This window comes from Haemorhous mexicanus, chromosome 10 (genome assembly GCF_027477595.1).
Source record: "Haemorhous mexicanus isolate bHaeMex1 chromosome 10, bHaeMex1.pri, whole genome shotgun sequence".
Taxonomy (NCBI): Eukaryota; Metazoa; Chordata; class Aves; order Passeriformes; family Fringillidae; genus Haemorhous; species Haemorhous mexicanus.
The window spans coordinates 26,089,330-26,107,745 of NC_082350.1; the positions used below are offsets into that span (position 1 = coordinate 26,089,330).

General features: G+C 50.1%; 1 protein-coding gene across 19 annotated transcripts in view; it reads right to left on the reverse strand.

Moving 5' to 3' along the window:
• The window catches only part of MBNL1 (muscleblind like splicing regulator 1), a 66,786-nt gene that overhangs the window by 14,773 nt on the left and 33,597 nt on the right, over nt 1-18,416 (reverse strand). For all 19 annotated transcript variants that reach the window (XM_059855919.1, XM_059855902.1, XM_059855905.1 and 16 more), the window contains 3 exons: nt 7,481-7,651; nt 5,275-5,475; nt 281-538 (listed from right to left, as the gene is read on the reverse strand). In XM_059855919.1, coding sequence (XP_059711902.1) covers nt 281-538; nt 5,275-5,475; nt 7,481-7,549 — 528 coding nt within the window. In that variant the 5' untranslated portion in view covers nt 7,550-7,651. The remainder of the gene's footprint in view (nt 1-280; nt 539-5,274; nt 5,476-7,480; nt 7,652-18,416) is intronic.

Sequence of the window (18,416 nt, forward strand, 5' to 3'; positions counted from 1 at the left end):
CAGAGCCACAAGGAGCCCACACGTACAGACACGCACACACGTATGCACGCACAGAGGTACACACGGGAACTCCGGACATCGGCAGGCAAAATTAGTCAAACACCTCAATGGCCTGGAACTACTTCACAGCAGATCTGGCACCACATGCTGAGAAAGCTCATTGCACCACGTAGTGACCGGGGTCCCCAAGCACACGCACCCTCCTCAGCAAGGACAAACACACATCCACCATTGCCTCTCCTCAATGCACGTCTACGTCCACAAGTGCTCCCACACTCACCATGGCAGCTGCAGTCGCTGCTGCTTGGGCAGCTGCAGCTTGGTTAACCTGGTACTGGGCAGCCTTGATCTTGGCTTGCAGGTGTGCAGGAGGGTGAAAATATTTGCACTTTTCCCGGGAACACCTCCCTTTGATGTAATCCATGCAGACGGTGACGGTGTTGTCGTTGGTGTCGATCATGGCGCTGTCGGCGGGGTGAGCGAAGCGGCAGTCGTTCTCCCCCCTGTTGCAGTTCCCACGCTGGTACTCTCGACAAACCTGTGACACCAGGAAAAGAAAGCCACTTACTTTTGGTGGTGGGTGTTGCAGGCACAGCTTGGAGCAGAGACAAGCTTTCTGAAAATCTGCCAGAGCACCAGGAGGAAGGGGCCTGGCCCAGGTGGTGCAGTGCAGTGGGATGGAGGGCTCAGGGACATGGCAGCAGAGACTGGCTTCTCCAGAGCCACTTCTGATGTCAAGGAGCACGAAACCCCACCGTGACCAGAGCCAAGCACGCAGCAGCCATCACTCTGGCTCCCACTTAGCTGCCCAGGGGGCTGTTTCTGTCTCCTGAAATGTGCCGTGGCTGCTCTTGGGCACCACCTAAGATGCTCGAGCACCCCAAGATGCTCGGCCATGCCCTGCTGTGACCTGGCTGTGCTGCATGTGCTCATTAAGGTGAGTGGACGGTGTGTGGCCACCCCCAGGGAGCCCCACTGCGTGGGCACCCTGTGTCCGTGTGCCCCCACAATCCAGGTGCCTGCCAGGAGAGAGCAAGCCGAGCCCATGGTGGTGGCACAGCCCCTGTGCTGCCCAGCCATCACCCTGGGGAGGTGGGGAATAGCAGTGGCCACAGCCGGAGCCACCACTGCTCTCGTGGTCACACACCAGCAGCCAGATGGAGCTGAGGGCTCAGACACTGCAGCTGCTTGGGTGACAGCCCCTGCAGTGTCCCCATGGGCTCCAGCCAGCCCTGAGCCCACACAGACCCCCGGCCCCCAGCCACCCCAGCACCACAGACACAGACTGTGTCACCAGTGGGACAAACACTGGCCTCCTCTGGCAACCCTGTGCCAACCCTGTGTCTGACAGACTGACGTGGGCTCCTATCATGGTCAGTTCTCCCCAAACTGCCAACAAAACACACTTTGCATTCCAGATTTCCAAAGGCCATAGGAAACAAAGGGACAAAATAAAGCCCTTTAGTAGATGGAATTTCCTGCTCAAGGTGGGTGCCTGTGAGCTTGGATTGAAAGTGTTTCCTTAAGGACCTTGGCTCTGATCCCTGCAACAACCCAGATTTTGGTTTCCCTTCACACCAGTCCTCTGGCTGCTGTTTAACCCTCGTGCCACTGCCACAGCCATCTGCAAATCCTCCATGGGTATGAACTGACCCCCTGCAGGACCAGGACCAGGTCAGGTGTGAAAACATTTGTCCAGGGCCATTCCCACACAACCCTGTTCATGGGCTTTTTTCACATGGTGACAGACACTCCAGGGGTGTACTGGCACCTGAGCCATGTGAGCCAGGCCCAGCCCCTCCATGGCCCCTGCTCATCCCATGCCCTCTTGCTCAGGGCTCACAGAACAGATTCTGCAGCATGCCTCAAACAGCTCAGGCAAACTCCTGGGCTGGAAAAGATCCACTGGCCTGCCAGGTAATCCTGCAGCCAGATCCTTCCCCTGGCTCAGTCCCCTGCAGTGACACATGCCAGGCAGCACAACAGTCCTGACTGCCCCGAGCTGACCAGCTCCAAGAACTTCTAAGCTGCTTCTTTCTGGCAAAGCATGGCATGTAAGAACCAAGCAAGAAAGAGCAGCTTGGCTGTGGTCATTCCTGACTTGGGAACACTTCTAATAGAACATGATGGCATTCCAACAGAAACAGCTGTTTTTGATAAAGCATTAGGCAATTCATTCTTCTCTCACTTCCCTGTCCTTCTTGCTTCTTTTCTAGTTCACTGAAGAACCACACTTTGTTCAAGATATTTCCTGAAGGGGAGGAGTGTGAGGAAAGCTGTGGAAAAGCCTGAAGCCATGACATTTCCATCCTGAGATGCAGATTCCTTACAGGAGTGGCTGAAAGCACTGGACACCCAACATCTGCATGCTGTCAGTGTGAAATCCAGATGAAAGCAATCCCAGTGCTAGTATCAGTCCGCCACCTCACTTCACCAAGACTCACATTAATTCAGGAGACACAGTGCTGCCCAACAGAGCTGTGCCTGCATCCCTGAAAACCCCAGGTGTGCTTACTGAGAGCTTTCAGCCTGGGAACAGCCTGGGTCTGTATGCCAGAACGTGTGCTGACTTAATTCCTGACAGAGTATACCACCCTTGAAAATAAATATTTAAAATTCTAAGCAGAACCAATCACACTCCAAGATTAGATGCTAACATCATTGTGGTTATTTTTCTCCAGGACAGTTCATTCCAAGGGAGAGTGAGTGGAGCCTTATAAAGCTCTGATCATGCCATAACAAATGGCAATGCCACAGCAGCAGCTCCCTGGAAGAGCAGGTAGACACTGCTGGCTCCTCTGGGAGGTAATAGCCAGGTCATGCAGAATCTCCAAAATCCATTCTGCATTTCTGTAGCCTATAAAGTACATTCAAATATTTCGCTATTCATAAAAATTACATGCTTGTTTAGTGTTTGGATACTAAATTTGGATGCTCCTGATCAGATGACCACTGTACTGGAAAGCATTTGCAAATTATGTTCTCACCTACATGTGTCACTGTTTAAACTGAATTTGCATAAGGGAAAAACAGTATTGTGACCCTAAGAGTGCTGCTCTAGCATCTCCCTCTCATGCAGAGGAGCTTGGCTCAGCAGTGCACCACTTCTCTGAATGCAGTGTCCAGAGGGACAAATCCTGCACACTGAGGTCCCAGATGACATCAGCTCCCTGTGCACAGCGGTCACAGCCGGTGGCCAGCACCAGGGCTGCCCTGGAGGGGCACACAAAGGGGTGCTCCTGCTTCCCTGGGTGCTTGGGGACAATGGGTACATCCTGCTTATGACCAGGATGCTTTTGAGCCCTCATGTCCCATGCTGACCATCCATGGGCACTGCAGGGCTGGAAGCACAATCAAACACAGCAGCTGATCTTGGCAGCACAACCCAAAGGGTTCCCACCACAGGCATCCTCCTCTCCATACTCATTTCCAAATCCATTATGATTTATTTATGAATTTACCTAATTGCATTTTGGTTTTAATCCACCTCTGGCAGGTGTCCATCTTTAAACAGAGTCCTCAAGGGAAAAACATCCCTGGGTGATTCCAGCCAGCCACTTGTGTGCCAGCTCAGAGCCTGGCACGGCTGCCTCCCTGCAACCTGAGCGTGCTTTGGGGAACGCTTCCCTCGGGGAAAACATCTCTAAAAAGGGAAATGATGTGATCCCACAGGAGGGTGACCTGTGGTGATGTGAGCTCTGAGAATAGTGACAGCAGCAGCGGGAAATGCTGGCTGCCAGATGACCCTCCACACTGCTCCCAGCTCGCCCCTTCTGAGCAGCAGCTTGACAGTCAGGGATGCAGCTAAGGAAAAGGAATTAATTTCCCTTGGAGGGAGAGTTAATCCCTGTTAGTGCAGATGCACAGGCAGAAAGAACAGAGTTACAAATACAGCAGGCTGCATAAAACAGAGCTCCTTCTTGCTCCTCCCAGCGTGCTCCCTGAGCTCAGTGAGCAGACCCACTGCCAGCAGGGAGACCAGCAGCAGCCGTGCAGGAGACAGCAGCCTTGAGCCCTCACCCCACCGTGTGCAACACACACCAGGGGGACAGCACACACCAGGGGGACAGCACACACCAGGGGGACAGCAGGGCAGCCTGGCTGCTCAGCCTCCTCCCTCGCTGCCTTTTAACCACAGCCAGGGCCGCCAAGCACCTGCTCTCAGGCTGTGCCCACGGGCTGAGCTCTATGTTCTCAGGCTGTGCTCTCAGGCTGTGCTCTCAGGCTGTGCCCTATGCTCTCAGGCTGTGAACTGTGCTCTCAGGCTGTGATCTATGCTCTCAGGCTGTGCTCTCAGGCTGTGAACTGTGCTCTCAGGCTGTGATCTATGCTCTCAGGCTGTGCCCTATGCTCTCAGGCTGTGAACTGTGCTCTCAGGCTGTGCTCTCAGGCTGTGCGCTCAGGCTGTGATCTATGTTCTCAGGCTGTGCTCTCAGGCTGTGCCCTATGCTCTCAGGCTGTGCCCTATGCTCTCAGGCTGTGAACTGTGCTCTCAGGCTGTGATCTATGTTCTCAGGCTGTGCTCTCAGGCTGTGCCCTATGCTCTCAGGCTGTGCCCTATGCTCTCAGGCTGTGAACTGTGCTCTCAGGCTGTGATCTATGCTCTCAGGCTGTGATCTATGCTCTCAGGCTGTGCTCTCAGGCTGTGATCTATGTTTTCAGGCTGTGCTCTCAGGCTGTGCCCACGGGCTGTGCCCCAAGCTCACGGCAGCCGGCAGCCTGTCCCTGGCTCCCCGCCCACGCCGCTGCAGCACCGATAAGGTGCTGAAAACACTGTCAGGCCTTTCAGATAAGAAAGATTGGGAGCGAGGGAGAGCAGAGCACTGACACTTGTCAGGGCTGTAGCGAGGGTGATAAGCCAGGTGCGGGAGGCCAGCAGGGGAGCGTGGGCACCGTATGCCCTGAGCCAGAGGCCAAGTCATCTGCAGCCAGCAGCTGCAGCTCTGCACCTCTCCCCAGTGCTCAGGGGCTGTGCTCCCACCATGCTAATGTCTTCTGGGCACACACTAACAGCTCCGTGGCACCCTTGCTGCTGCCATGATCATTCCTAAATATTCCAATTTCCTTCTGCAAGCGAGGGTCAGAAGTAGAATGGCAGCCTGAACCTGCTGTGCAATCACTCAGTCACTCCTCATTCTTCCCATCACAAAGATACCACATTACCAGCCCAGGTGAAACCTGCATTATTTGCTTTCACAAGGAAAGTATTTCCCACCAAGAAGACATAATAAATGATAGCACTTGTGAGAGTAAGTTACACCAGCCAGCTCCTACCTCCAGCCTGTCTGTCCTCATCAGCTTCTGGGCAGCGGCGGCGGCGGCGGCGGGAACCGGCACGCCGGGGTTCCCTGTCACCAGCATCGGGGCCGTGGGCAGGATCTCAGCAGGGACCAGGCCTGGGGACACGGGCCCCAGGTAGGGGTTGAAGGCGGCTGATGCGTTGGTGGCTAAGCTCGGTGCAACGGAAAACATTGGCTGCAAGTGGAGACAGGGAAACAGACACTTAACATTTGCTGTGCAGCAGCCTGCCACGCTGTCACCAGAACAGCTCTCCAGCATCGCCTGGAGCTGAACGAGGCGAGTTTCTGCTGCTAACTGGAAAGGAGCATTTGTTGTGTTTGTGGTCATGGGCAACACCCGTGCAGTTGTTGCACCTGAGCAAGAGCACGGGACTGGGATCCCCACCAGCCTCTGCTGGCTCTCCTCCTCCAGCTTCCCTGCACACTCACAGCACATGGCAGCTCCTGGAGCAAACCCACAATGGGTCCACACTCCAGCAATGCCATAATGAATGACAGACACTCTATGGGGTCACAGAGAGTCTGGGGCTCTTGGGGAAAAGGCAACTGAGAGCCCTGACAAAGCACCAACCCCACTCGACTTCAGGCACAGGCAAAAGCTTTTCTGACCCTGGTGCAACTAGAGCTGGCTCAGGAACTCCTGAGGTTTCACAGCCACAATCCTCCCGTTTTACAGAATCCAACAGGCTGGCCATGCAGATAACCAGACACACTTCATCAGGGAGATCCTTTATTTAGGCTAAAACATTGAACCAGTGGAAGAAAGTGCACATGCAAACATGACTTTACTTTGTTTGTTTGCATGTTTCCAAAAAAGAGTCAAGTGCCCTTGTGGGTGTGAAGATAATTGGGGGTAGAGCCCAAATAATGATGTGAAAACCTAACATAGAGCTGCTACATTGAGGCAAGGATTAAATAACTCTCCTGCCCCCAAATGCAGTGTAACTGCCAAATAAAATTCAGTTGGACTTTTTGTCTTTCACTATCTAAATAAGGCAGTTACTCAAGGCATTTAGGTTCTTTTCCCCAACTAATTTTTAGGAGGAAAAGCAACTACAGAGTTAACACAACTCTTTCTCTGTTTCACATCAATTTAAGGCAGACAGCAGAGAACAGCACATGTTTCTGTATTCCTGAGGAAATGACTGAATTGTTTGGAAGCAAGAGACATTGGAAGTAATGAACAAAAACATGCAGGGATTACTGGAGAAAACAGAACGAGAGTTGTGTAAATGGGTATAATTTCTGTAATGCTTATGACTCTTCATCCATGTGAATGAAAAACAACCTGGCAAATATTACAGGAAATTAAATATTATCCTTAAATACTCTATTAATTAACTGCACTTTTCATTGGGTTATCAGCTATGTAATAATGAACTTCAAAATAGAACCAGTCTGTTAGTGTGTAACTTCAGAGATGTTGGCGTTTGATTTCAGCCCAATACACTCAAACAGACACCTGTGTGCCTGCTGTACAGCAAATAAGACTAGCCCATTTATTTTCTACTGAGCTTATTTTCTAGCAATATAAATATCCTGCAGCTTTTTGACCACTGCAGAATAACAGCATGTTATCAGAGCCAGCTGGCATTGCTCTGAAGCTCACAGGGACATTGTGATGTGCTGCCCACTCCAAGTGGGGACACCCCCCTGTCCTACAGCCCCATCAGCACATGGCACTGCTGGGCCAGGGCACAGAGCCACCCCAGCTCTCTGCTGCTGGGTGGGCTCATACTGACTGATGCACTAGCCGTGGTCAAGCTGAGCCTAACTCCCCCTAAACTAAAGCTCAATTCCAGTAAGCAATTCTCTGGGCAAGTTCCCTTGAGTGAAGGGAAAACACCCAGTGGGCATCTTCTCAGAGCCAGGAGTTTCCTAGATTACATAATATTGCAAAGGAAACTAAAATATCCTGCAGAACACTCGCTTGCCAAACTCTGAGAATAAAGCTGCGAAAGATAAATTAACCCAAGATTACTGAAATAATTAAAAACATTACTTCAGGCACGGCAGAATTAAGCAACACAAAGACATACAGAGGGGCATTTCAGTGATTTCAGAGGGGCATTTCAGTTGATTCCTCTCCCATTCCCGACCCTCATGGGATTTCCCTGGTGTGCAAGCCTGTGCTGCCTGCACTCAGCCCAGCTCCTGAGGGACCCCTGGAGTGCACGTACCACGGGCTGCAGCGGGGCTCCGGGCATCATGGCATTGGCCAGCTGCATCTGCTGGGCCAGCATGGCCATGTTCTTCTGCTGGATCAGGTTATTGCGGCCATTGATCTCCAGCTGCGTTTTTAAGTGTGGTGGTGGGTGCAGATATTTGCAGTTTTCCCTTGAACATCGACCCTGAAGAAGAGAATGGACACAGTAGGATTAGAAGCTGCATATTTGTTCCTCATGCCATGGGCTAAAGCAAACACAAGCAAACACACCTACCAGATACCTGGAAAACGAGACCCTGCATGAGCACAATGTAAAAGTCAGAGCAAATTACTGCTAAATGGGTAACATGGAACTACAACATGTGTTGCTGGAATCAGAGGAGCAGTTAACCAACCCAATTTTGAAATCCAGATTAAACTCAAGGTCCTCATTTCAGTGCTGGAGTTTAGGCTGTTCCACAACTCTCTGGATGAGATCCAAAGCCCGGCAGTACATATTGTACACCCCAACCACTTAATGTACTTCATACACTCAAATGCTTTAAAGCCATAAAAAATCATTCCTGTGATCTAATGCAATGTCCTCTGGCTCCCAGGAAACAAGGAGTCTCGCTGCTTCCCCACTGAGACCAGCATTGCTATCCATCTAGGAGATGGTCTTTAAGGAGAGCTATTTACTCAGAGTTAAAGACTACCAGAATATACCACAGCTTATGCTTTGCTATCACCAGCTACTATCAAAACACTTAGATCCTCCTTGTTTGCATGTAGCTCTGGAGCTCAGGGCACCTTTAACCTTCAATCTCTTTTAATTTACAGATCTTAGCGCATTTCCCAGAAGAAATGCAGACTTGTCGGTCTGGGAGCAAGGTTTCTTGTCTCACTTTCATTCCATGGACCTTTACAAATGGCCCACAGAGCACCCAGGAGCTGGAAGCTGCAGGCTGGCAACCAGTGGCACAGATCTCCCCAGAACACGGGCAGCATTCATCCCTTGCTCCTGCAGCAAGCAGTTCCCAATTACCCTGTTACTGGATCCTGCTACCTGCATCTGCAGAGGTCAAGGCAGATTTTCATCTCTGTGAACCTTCTCTGAACTCTCTTGCAATCATTACAAAAGGAATATTATAAGTGAGGTGCAGTGTCCTGACGGGCCATGCCAGCACAGCAGGGCATTAACCCAATCCTGCTGGACTAAAACTCAGCACAAATGCTCCTCAGCAGAGGCCCTCAAGGCCAGTGGGGCGAGGGGCAGAGGGCCAGCTGGGTCCCTCGGTGTCCCAGCCACTCTCAGGAGGTGCTTTGCCCCAGCCCTGGGCTCAGCTCAGCCCCTCTGACCAGCCGGACAGCGCCGTGCCTGCAGCAGCAGCCACACAAACTCCTCACTCTTACCTGAAGCACGGCAGCAAGCACACATTTGCTCTGCTCTCCTTGCAGCAGTAAGTCTTTTAATCTCATGCTGCCTCTCCATTTCTTTTTTTGGTGTTTAATACACAGATTTATTTCCTACTCTGTATAGTTCACTTTCACTGTCAGAAATGAAGAAATGCCATCCACGCCGGATGGGAGCAGGATGTGCCTGACCTTGCTGTGTTCAGCCTCCTGTGACACCTCACCGGGTGCAGCACAGGGCTCAGCACGGTCTGGTGACCAGGAGTTGGACTGGAAGGATTTTTCACCTTGCCTTCAGGGGAGCAGGAACTTGTACCTGTCCCCAGGCACCTTCCCACAGGGCAGAAGCACCCCCAGCTACACTTAATGGGGGCTTTACTCCCCACAAAGCACAAGGCACTTTGTGTGAACACTGACAGAATTGTGGAAAATGTGGCAAACTCAGACAAAAGAAAATGACCAATCATGCCCTGGAAAAATCACTCCCAGATTCTACATTCAGAAAATCCAGGGTATTCCTAGAAGACTTGGATCCTCTGACAGATGTGCTGGATTGTGACAGTACACCTGGGTTTTTCAGACCTGCACACAGGTGAGCAGGAGTGTGCCCATTTCTGTGTGGTCACCACCAGGCTCTTCCCCACACCATCAGTTTTCTGGGAAGCACAGCACACCCTGTTTTTAACATCCCACACTGTATGTTAGGCATACAACTGCAACTTTTGCTCTATGATAATAATCTCCTTCCAGAAAACAGCCTGATTGTATCTTCAGTAACAGAAAAGTTTTCTTGGGATTCCCTTCTGACACAGCAAACTCCTTTACTTGCTGAGTCTGTGATTCTGCAATTTGAAGTGGCTATTCGTGGTCAGACCTACAACCCTCCACCACTTACCAGACTACCTCCTAAGGACAAAAGAAAAATCTCCTTGTGGCCAGCAGAGACTCCAGTGAGTGCCGCACATCCCCTCTGCCCTGTGTGAACACACACCACCCCATCACTACGGAACAATTCTTAATGACTGACAGAATTTTCAGTCACTGAAACACGTGTGGATGTTCTGAGGGTGCTGGGGCACCGACTGTGGCTGCTGGAGCTGCGGTGTTCCCTCAGCCAGGAGCTCTGCCTGGGGCTGCCTCCCCCGGGCTGGGGATGCCAAAGCTGCAGAACCAGCAGCCACAGCCCAACAGAGCAGCTGGAGCACAGGGAATGCTTCTGATCCAAAGCAAACACACAAACACCTCCCTCTGTCAGGGAGCACAAATCCCTGCGCCCCGGCGCGTTTGAACCCGAGCAGGAGGATGGCTGCTACGTGCCATCAGCTATTGCCTGTAAATGGTAAAACTATTTATCCTGATGCCCATGGGTTTTACAGGAAAACATTTAACTCCATGTCAGCTACGGTTTCCTTTTTAAAAATAAACTGCTTGCAGGAGCTTTGTGTTGAGGCTGCCTGCACATTCAGAGAAAGCTTTTTAACATCTATATTTTAATCTACAGGGCCTGCGTGGCTGCCTTGGAGCAGCCTGCAGCCCCGTGAGTCAGTGACTGACAGCTCTGAGGCCAGAGGCAGAGCTGCAATCACTGAGCCTCTACACAAGGCTGATGCACAGCCTGTTGGCAGACAAGCCCAACACCTGCTGGAGGGGTCGCTGCACCCAGTTCTGCCCCTGTCTGATGCCGTGGGACCACAGGTGCCTCTGCCCACAGCTGGTCCCAAACCATAACCAGATGCTGGTTCAGGGCCAAACCCAGAGCTGGGGGCAGTGCTCACCCTCCAGACCCTGCAGCTCCCCCAGCTCACAGCCCAACAGCCTGCCAGGGAGGGGCTGTGGGTTTGGACACTCACACAACTCTCAGGGCAAGCAGAATGCCAGCTGGGGGCAAACACACATCTCCGGGGCAAGGAGGTGAGGGCATCACCCCTGTGAAGCTCCCTCAGCTCCCCCCAGGGCTGCTGCTGTGGCACAGGGATACTGATGGCAGCACTCTGCAGACACTTTTTAAAGTGAATCCTTTCATGTGAAAACACACCAAAGTGACCACTAATGACGTGTTTGTGTGTGACTCTTGTACATAAAAGCCTCAACCCCTCTAATGGATCATTTGGCTAGCACAGCTAATAGCACTCCTACAGGAGCTGTCCTACTGCCATGAAATACAACAGGATTTAAAAAAAGAAAGAAAAAAGCAAACAGAGCAAGCAGACTGCCAGCACACAAACAGAAGGAAAGACACCAGCTCAGCAGCAAAACCCTCCCTGCTGCTCCTGCCGTCTGTGGGTGCCTTCTCCTCAGCCCCGAGGAAGCACAGAATGATTCCCAGTGCCACAACAGTGGCATGAGCATGGGGATGGGGATATTCACACCTGTGCCACTTTTCTTTGCACCTACAGTGATGTCAACTGAGCACCTGTCCAGCCGTAGCCACCCCGACCTGTTGTAAGGAGGCTGCTGGGAAACCCCCAAGTGACCTCAGTTCTCATTTCATAACAGCATTGGCAAATGCATCAACCACACATGGACGTACAAGTACTTACACAAATTCTTTAATAAATTTTATTTATACTTATGTATTTTTAAATTTATATGTTTTAAACATTTATATAAATATTTGATACGTGGTTGATCTCGGTATTACTACAAATGTTTGTATATCCCTATGTCTGTTTGGACACCACACATGTATCAATCCATCAGTATTTATACTGACACTCCCAGGACACACAAACTCTGCAGCCTGAGATCCAGCAACACTTCATTTCCCCCCAGGCACCCCTCCACCCGCCCCCAGCCAGTGCTGTACCCCAGGACATGAGGGAATGACATTTTTCCAGGGGGGTGCAGAAGAAGCAGCCTCCCCCCAGCCCGAGGGGCTTTGTCCCCCCAAGGGGCAGCCCGGGGGTCACAGCACCATTGGGAACCACGAGCCCTTCCCTGCGAGAGCTCCAGCTGCTCCTTCAACTTCCAACGCTGCCAAATCCTTTTAGAGCAATCTCTGCTAATCCATACGAGGCTCACTCAGGCGTGCAATGACCCACAATTTAAGAGGAGAATGAACATGACTTTATGTCTGGATCAAGTACCACACACGGCAGATTTAATCTGTTTATCGGTGCACATTCCCGTGGAGCCCAGCTGCAAGTGGCCAGAACAGAGGGATGCTGAGCAGGTACTGGGACTGCTGTGACCCAAATCCTGCTGACAGCGGTAATCCCCTGACAGTCACTCACAGGCACGACACAGAGCACTGCACAGAACCTTCACCAGGAATTTGCCCTGAACAGACAAAGCAAATAAGCAGCAGGAGAGGGGTGAGGCCCCACCACGGCGCCAATCCCCTGCACAGAGCTCGGGACTGAGCCCATCAGGGCCACCTGCTGCACAGGGGCCCCAGCTGGGCACCCCTGACAGCTGCCTTTAGCTCCCAGAGAGCCCACAGCGTACCCCCAGCCTGGCACCCCCTGCCCCATCAGACGGGGCACGTGGCCCACAAGACGGGACCCGCATCCCCCACCTGCAGAGGGATGTGAGCAGGGACAGAGCGACCCCCTCCAGATGTGTACAGGGGCTAGGGGTGCACAGCCTCCAAAACAAGGACTAGGGGGATGGGGGAAAGAGCAGCAACCCCTATTACCCCTCCCAAGAGCCAGGACTCTCACCAGTGAGTGTTCACAGTGGGGCTGTTTGACTCCTGCTGAAGCTGCCCGCCGGCTGCCTGGCAGAGCTCTGCTGAGCAGAGGGGACAGGGAGCTCCAGCAGGTTCTGCCCCACAGCCTGGCTGCAGGGGCTGGGCCCAGGTGACGTGGGGACAGGACTGCCCTGCTCCTGTGTGCTGCTCAGCGCTGGAGCCGTGCGGCTGGGGCTCAGGGCAGTGCTGAATAACACAAAATCACCGTCCCGTGATAAATAACACAAAAATCACCATCACACTGATAAATAACACAAAATCACCGTCCTGTGATAAGGAACACAAAAATCACCGTCCTGTGCTAAGGAACACAAAAATCACTGTCCCGCAATAAATAACACAAAAATCACCATCACACTGATAAATAACACAGAAATCACTGTCCTGTGATAAATAACACAAAAATCACCACCACACTGATAAATAACACAAAAATCACCATCACACAGATAAAGAACACAGAAATCACTGTCACACAGATAAATAACATAAAAACCACCATCACACAGATAAATAACACAGAAATCACTGTCCCATGATAAATAACACAAAAATCACCATCACACAGATAAAGAACACAGAAATCACTGTCACACAGATAAATAACACAAAAATCACCATCACACTGATAAATAACACAGAAATCACCATCACACAGATAAATAACACAAAAATCACTGTCACACAGATAAATAACACAGAAATCACCATCACACAGATAACACAGAAATCACTGTCCCATGATAAATAACACAGAAATCACCATCACACTGATAAATAACACAGAAATCACTGTCCCACAGACAAATAACACAGAAATCACTGTCACACAGATGAATAACACAGAAATCACTGTCACACAGATAAAGAACACAGAAATCACTGTCACACAGATAAATAACACAGAAATCACTGTCACACAGACAAATAACACAGAAATCACTGTCACACAGATAAAGAACACAGAAATCACTGTCACACAGATAAATAACACAGAAATCATCATCACACTGATAAATAACACAGAAATCACCATCACACTGATAAAGAACACAGAAATCACTGTCACACAGATCAATAACACAGAAATCACTGTCCCATGATCAATAACACAGAAATCACTGTCACACAGATAAAGAACACAGAAATCACCGTCACACAGATAAATAACACAGAAATCACTGTCACACAGATAAATAACACAGAAATCACTGTCCCATGATAAATAACACAAAAATCACCATCACACAGATAAATAACACAGAAATCACTGTCACACAGATAAATAACACAGAAATCACTGTCCCATGATCAATAACACAGAAATCACTGTCACACAGATAAAGAACACAGAAATCACTGTCACACAGATGAATAACACAGAAATCACTGTCACACAGATAAAGAACACAGAAATCACTGTCACACAGATGAATAACACAGAAATCACTGTCACACAGACAAATAACACAGAAATCACTGTCCCATGATCAATAACACAGAAATCACTGTCCCATGATCAATAACACAGAAATCACTGTCACACAGATAAAGAACACAGAAATCACTGTCACACAGGTAAATAACACAGAAATCACCATCACACTGATAAATAACACAGAAATCACTGTCACACAGATAAAGAACACAGAAATCACTGTCACACAGATAAAGAACACAGAAATCACTGTCCCATGATCAATAACACAGAAATCACTGTCACACAGATAAATAACACAGAAATCACTGTCACACAGATAAATAACACAGAAATCACTGTCACACAGATAAATAACACAGAAATCACTGTCCCATGATCAATAACACAGAAATCACTGTCACACAGATAAAGAACACAGAAATCACTGTCCCATGATCAATAACACAGAAATCACTGTCACACCAATAAAGTGCTCCGTGCTGCCCAAGGCACACTGACTGCCTCCTCCCACTGCCTGAAGGTCAGTGGCTGCCAGCCTTCATGTCTGGGTTTTATGGGAGAGAGGCTGCTCTGAAAACACTGCTGAGAACTGCAGGCCCACACCCCAGGCACTAGAAATCACTGCTGGAATCGAATCCTGAAATGCCAGCCCAGCCACATGTCTGGGGTTTTTATTGAGAGTTATATAAGAATTATATCTTTCCTGATTATTTTGTTATCCTTTTAGTTATATTCTTCCCTTGTTTTTAGCAAGTACAGTACCTTGACACGCTGTTTTCAATACAATTTAAACATTATCAGAATACATTTGTCAGGCAAATACATTATTGACCGAGAAATAATTAATTCCCCAATATTGGTGGGGAAAATAATTATTAAAATATTATTTTATTCAAGTGAAGTTAAATGATAAATTCTGACTGAAATTTGGGAAGTTTATTAAACTTCATTTGAAAATAGGATTTGAGTTTACAACTGAGCACAGGTGAAACAAAGCACTCTGAGAGGAAAAGCTCTAAAAGTGAAATTTCATAGCATCACAGTCACAGACTTGTTAGGGTTGAAAGTGACCTTAAAGATCACCCAGTTCCAATCCTCCTGCCATGAGCAGAGACATCTTCCACTGTCCCAGGCTGCTCCAAGCCCTGTCCAGCCTGGCCTTGGGCACTGCCAGGGATCCAGAGGCAGCCACAGCTGCTCTGGGCACCCTGTGCCAGGGTTGCACCAGACTCACCACCCTGTCAGAGAAGAATTTCTGCTGAAAGAAGAAATTTGCGTGGACCTATCCTTACAGATAAATAAAACATTTTTCTGAAACCAAGGTCAGCCTCAAATGGGAACTGTTCTGGGGATCAAAGCCTGGAGATACGATTTCCAATTAATCCCCTGAGCTCTGCTCTGAGATGCCACTTTTCTTAGAATGTGGAAGGCAGACAGTGAATCCTGCCCAGGCAGACAGCAGTGGCACAGGTGCCTGGCACAGGTACAGAGTGGGTTCATGGCACGGGGGGAGCAGTGGCTGCTGGCACCTGGAAAAGCCAACAGCTGCTTTCTCAGTGTGAGGAACTTTCCCCCAGAGTGTACAAAGGATCACAAGTCTGAGTGAGCAGCATGAGAAATGATCTTGACTCCCTTTCAGCAATGCCACACAGAAACCTCCTCAGAGCTGTGTGCTCTGCTGGCTCTGTAAGGGCTGCTGGCACCTGACAAAACAAACCCAGCACGCTCCACTGCTGGGAAACCCAGGGGCTGCAGGGCATCCCGTGAAATCCCTGAAAGCAGCTCAGAGAGGTGACCTGATTTTCAGGAATGCAAACAGCTCCAGGTCCCTGACTGCACACGTGAAAGAGACATTTTACAACACAATAAACTGCCTAAGACGGAATCATAGTGCTTGATGACATCCAAACCTTTCTACTTAATTACCACACACCTCCAGTACTGCCAAAATAACCCAGAGGGGCTCTGGAGGCGGTGGGGAGAGCTGTCAGGACTGGGACAGAGCTTCTTGGGCATTACAGAGCCCACAGCCCTTCAGAGCAGCAGGGACCCTTGTGTGTGCCATAGCCACTGACAGCTGACACCAAGTTCTGCCTCTGAAAACCAAAAATTTGACACTTCAGGCTTTTCTGTACAGTTTGCTAACATGATAAACAAATTAAGGCCATTCAGTCTACTCAGTAATAAAACAAAAGAGAGGCCAATATAGCATGCTTGGCACTCAGGACAGGCTGCTGGAGGAGGCAGGGTGCATGTCACCCTCAGGGCACTGGAGTTCCAAAGCAGTTTAGTCTGATGTCACTGCCCCACTAAACACTAAGCTTGGAGACCAATTTCCAGAGGGGGCTGAGGGACCACTAAAGTCCATCACAGCAGGTAAAAGTGGACATTGAACCCCTTAGAGCAGCATGGGGTGACCCACAGGTTTGACAGTGAAGGCTCAAGGCTGTCACCACCACAGTGCCACTGACTGGAGGTGCGTGGGGAACTGGCCAGTGCTGCTCTGCCGTGCAAACCCAAAGAGCAAGACAAGTTCACACAGCAATGGAAGGAAAACCACCCAGAGCTTCCAGTAACAGGACACATCAGGCCAGTGGATGCCTCTTCCAGCCAGAATCCCACTGTGACTGAAAGGACAAACCCACAAACGCACTTGAGTAAGGCAGAAAGCAGTGCCACTGTCCAACAAGAATTTTAGGAACTAAACAAAGTCGAAGAATTTCTCTTTTGGGGGAAAAAAAAAAACCCCAACCAAAACAAAACCAGGGAATCTTTAACAACTTCTAAGAAAAAATTCCATCTGTTTTCCACAAGAGGGAACTTTTGACAAGACATTGATTTCCTACAAAACACCCCTTTAAAATCAGTCAGTGCAGCTTGCCAGGACCAGCGGCAGAAAGGAGACCCTTAATCAGCAATTCAGGAGGAATTAATGAACCCAGCCACGTTCACCTACCAGGGCAATGCACCAGCCTCGTGCCCAAAGGCACCCCCAGAGCAGCAACAGCTCCAGCACCGTGGTGCCCACCCCAAGGCACTGCCACTCTCCCCCTGCCAAGGGCACTGCCATGTCCCACCCCAGGGCACCACCACATCCCCCGGAGACAAGGTCCCCCCTCAAAGGGCACTACTGTGTGCCCCTGCCAGGGACCACCACATCCCACCCCAAGGCACCCTCCTCCTTCTGTTGGCTAGCAAGTAAGTACCCCTGGCCACTTTGAATTTTATTTTTTTTAATAGCTCATACTACCTGCTTTGAAGTGAAAATCAAAGAACAATCATTAAAAGATAAAGATTAGGCTGACAGAAAACTAGCCTTGCATCTTTCCTTAAATGTGCAAGACAGACTGAACACAGCTCTTCTCCCTTTACTTTCTATCATATCATAATTATCACATAAGTAGAATTGTTAGCCTTTGCCTTTGTTTCTGCACATGTCACCACCATAAAACCCGTGAAGCCCAGGGGGAACATCACTCTGGAATTTGGCAATTGACAGAACTCAGCACGTGCAAAGTAAAACAATTAAAATTAGTACTTGTTGTAGTGCTAAAGTGCCATAAAAGAGTAAAACAAAAGAGAGATGCTCTTCCCCTGGTGTACCCAGCCCCGCTGTAGCCTCAGGGTCATGAGTGGTTTAATTTTACATACGAGAAACTATTTTTCATGCTGTGACATTTATGTGTCAGTTTTCACACCCAATCTCTGCCAGGCACTATTCATTTCCTACGAGCTCTGTCCCTATTTGCTTCCAGATAAAGTTTCCCTCCCCACCTGTTAAGATTCCATGTAATTGATTGTACCTGGGCACAAGCACCATCCGAGCCGGCAGCAGCTCCAGCAGGACCCGACCTGAGGACCTGGCACTGGGGTGTCCCTGCTCTGTGACACAGCAGCAGTGCCTGGCAGCCAGCAGCCCCTCTCGGGACACGGACACCTCCCAGGCCCCAGTGGCACCATCCCACCCTCCCAGCACCAAGGGAAGTGCCTCAAGCTGCTCTGAATGCTCAGCACGTCTGAATAAGCCCTCGGTGGCAGCACAAGGCAAGGCCCTGAGTCAGCTCTGCACGGCCACCCCTAACACACAAAAATAGCTTGTTTACTCCTCCTGAGGTATTATTTTTACACCAGGAGTACTGGGTCGCCATGGCTGTTTGCTGCTGCTGGTCCCAGTGGAGGCACATGGTGGGGCCAGGTGCACCAGCCCAGCATGGTGCTGGAGTGGGGACACCCCCACCCTGCCTGACCACCCTGCCTCGGGGCAGAGGGGCTGGCACAGGTCCATGAGAGACACTTTCAGCCACTGCCCACCCTGCCAGCCGTGCCCAGCATGCAGAGAGTCACCCTGCACCTCCCCACAGCACCGGCCAATGCCTCCAGGCTGCCCCTGGAGCTCCAGAGGGAAAACCCTCTCCTGAGCAGTTC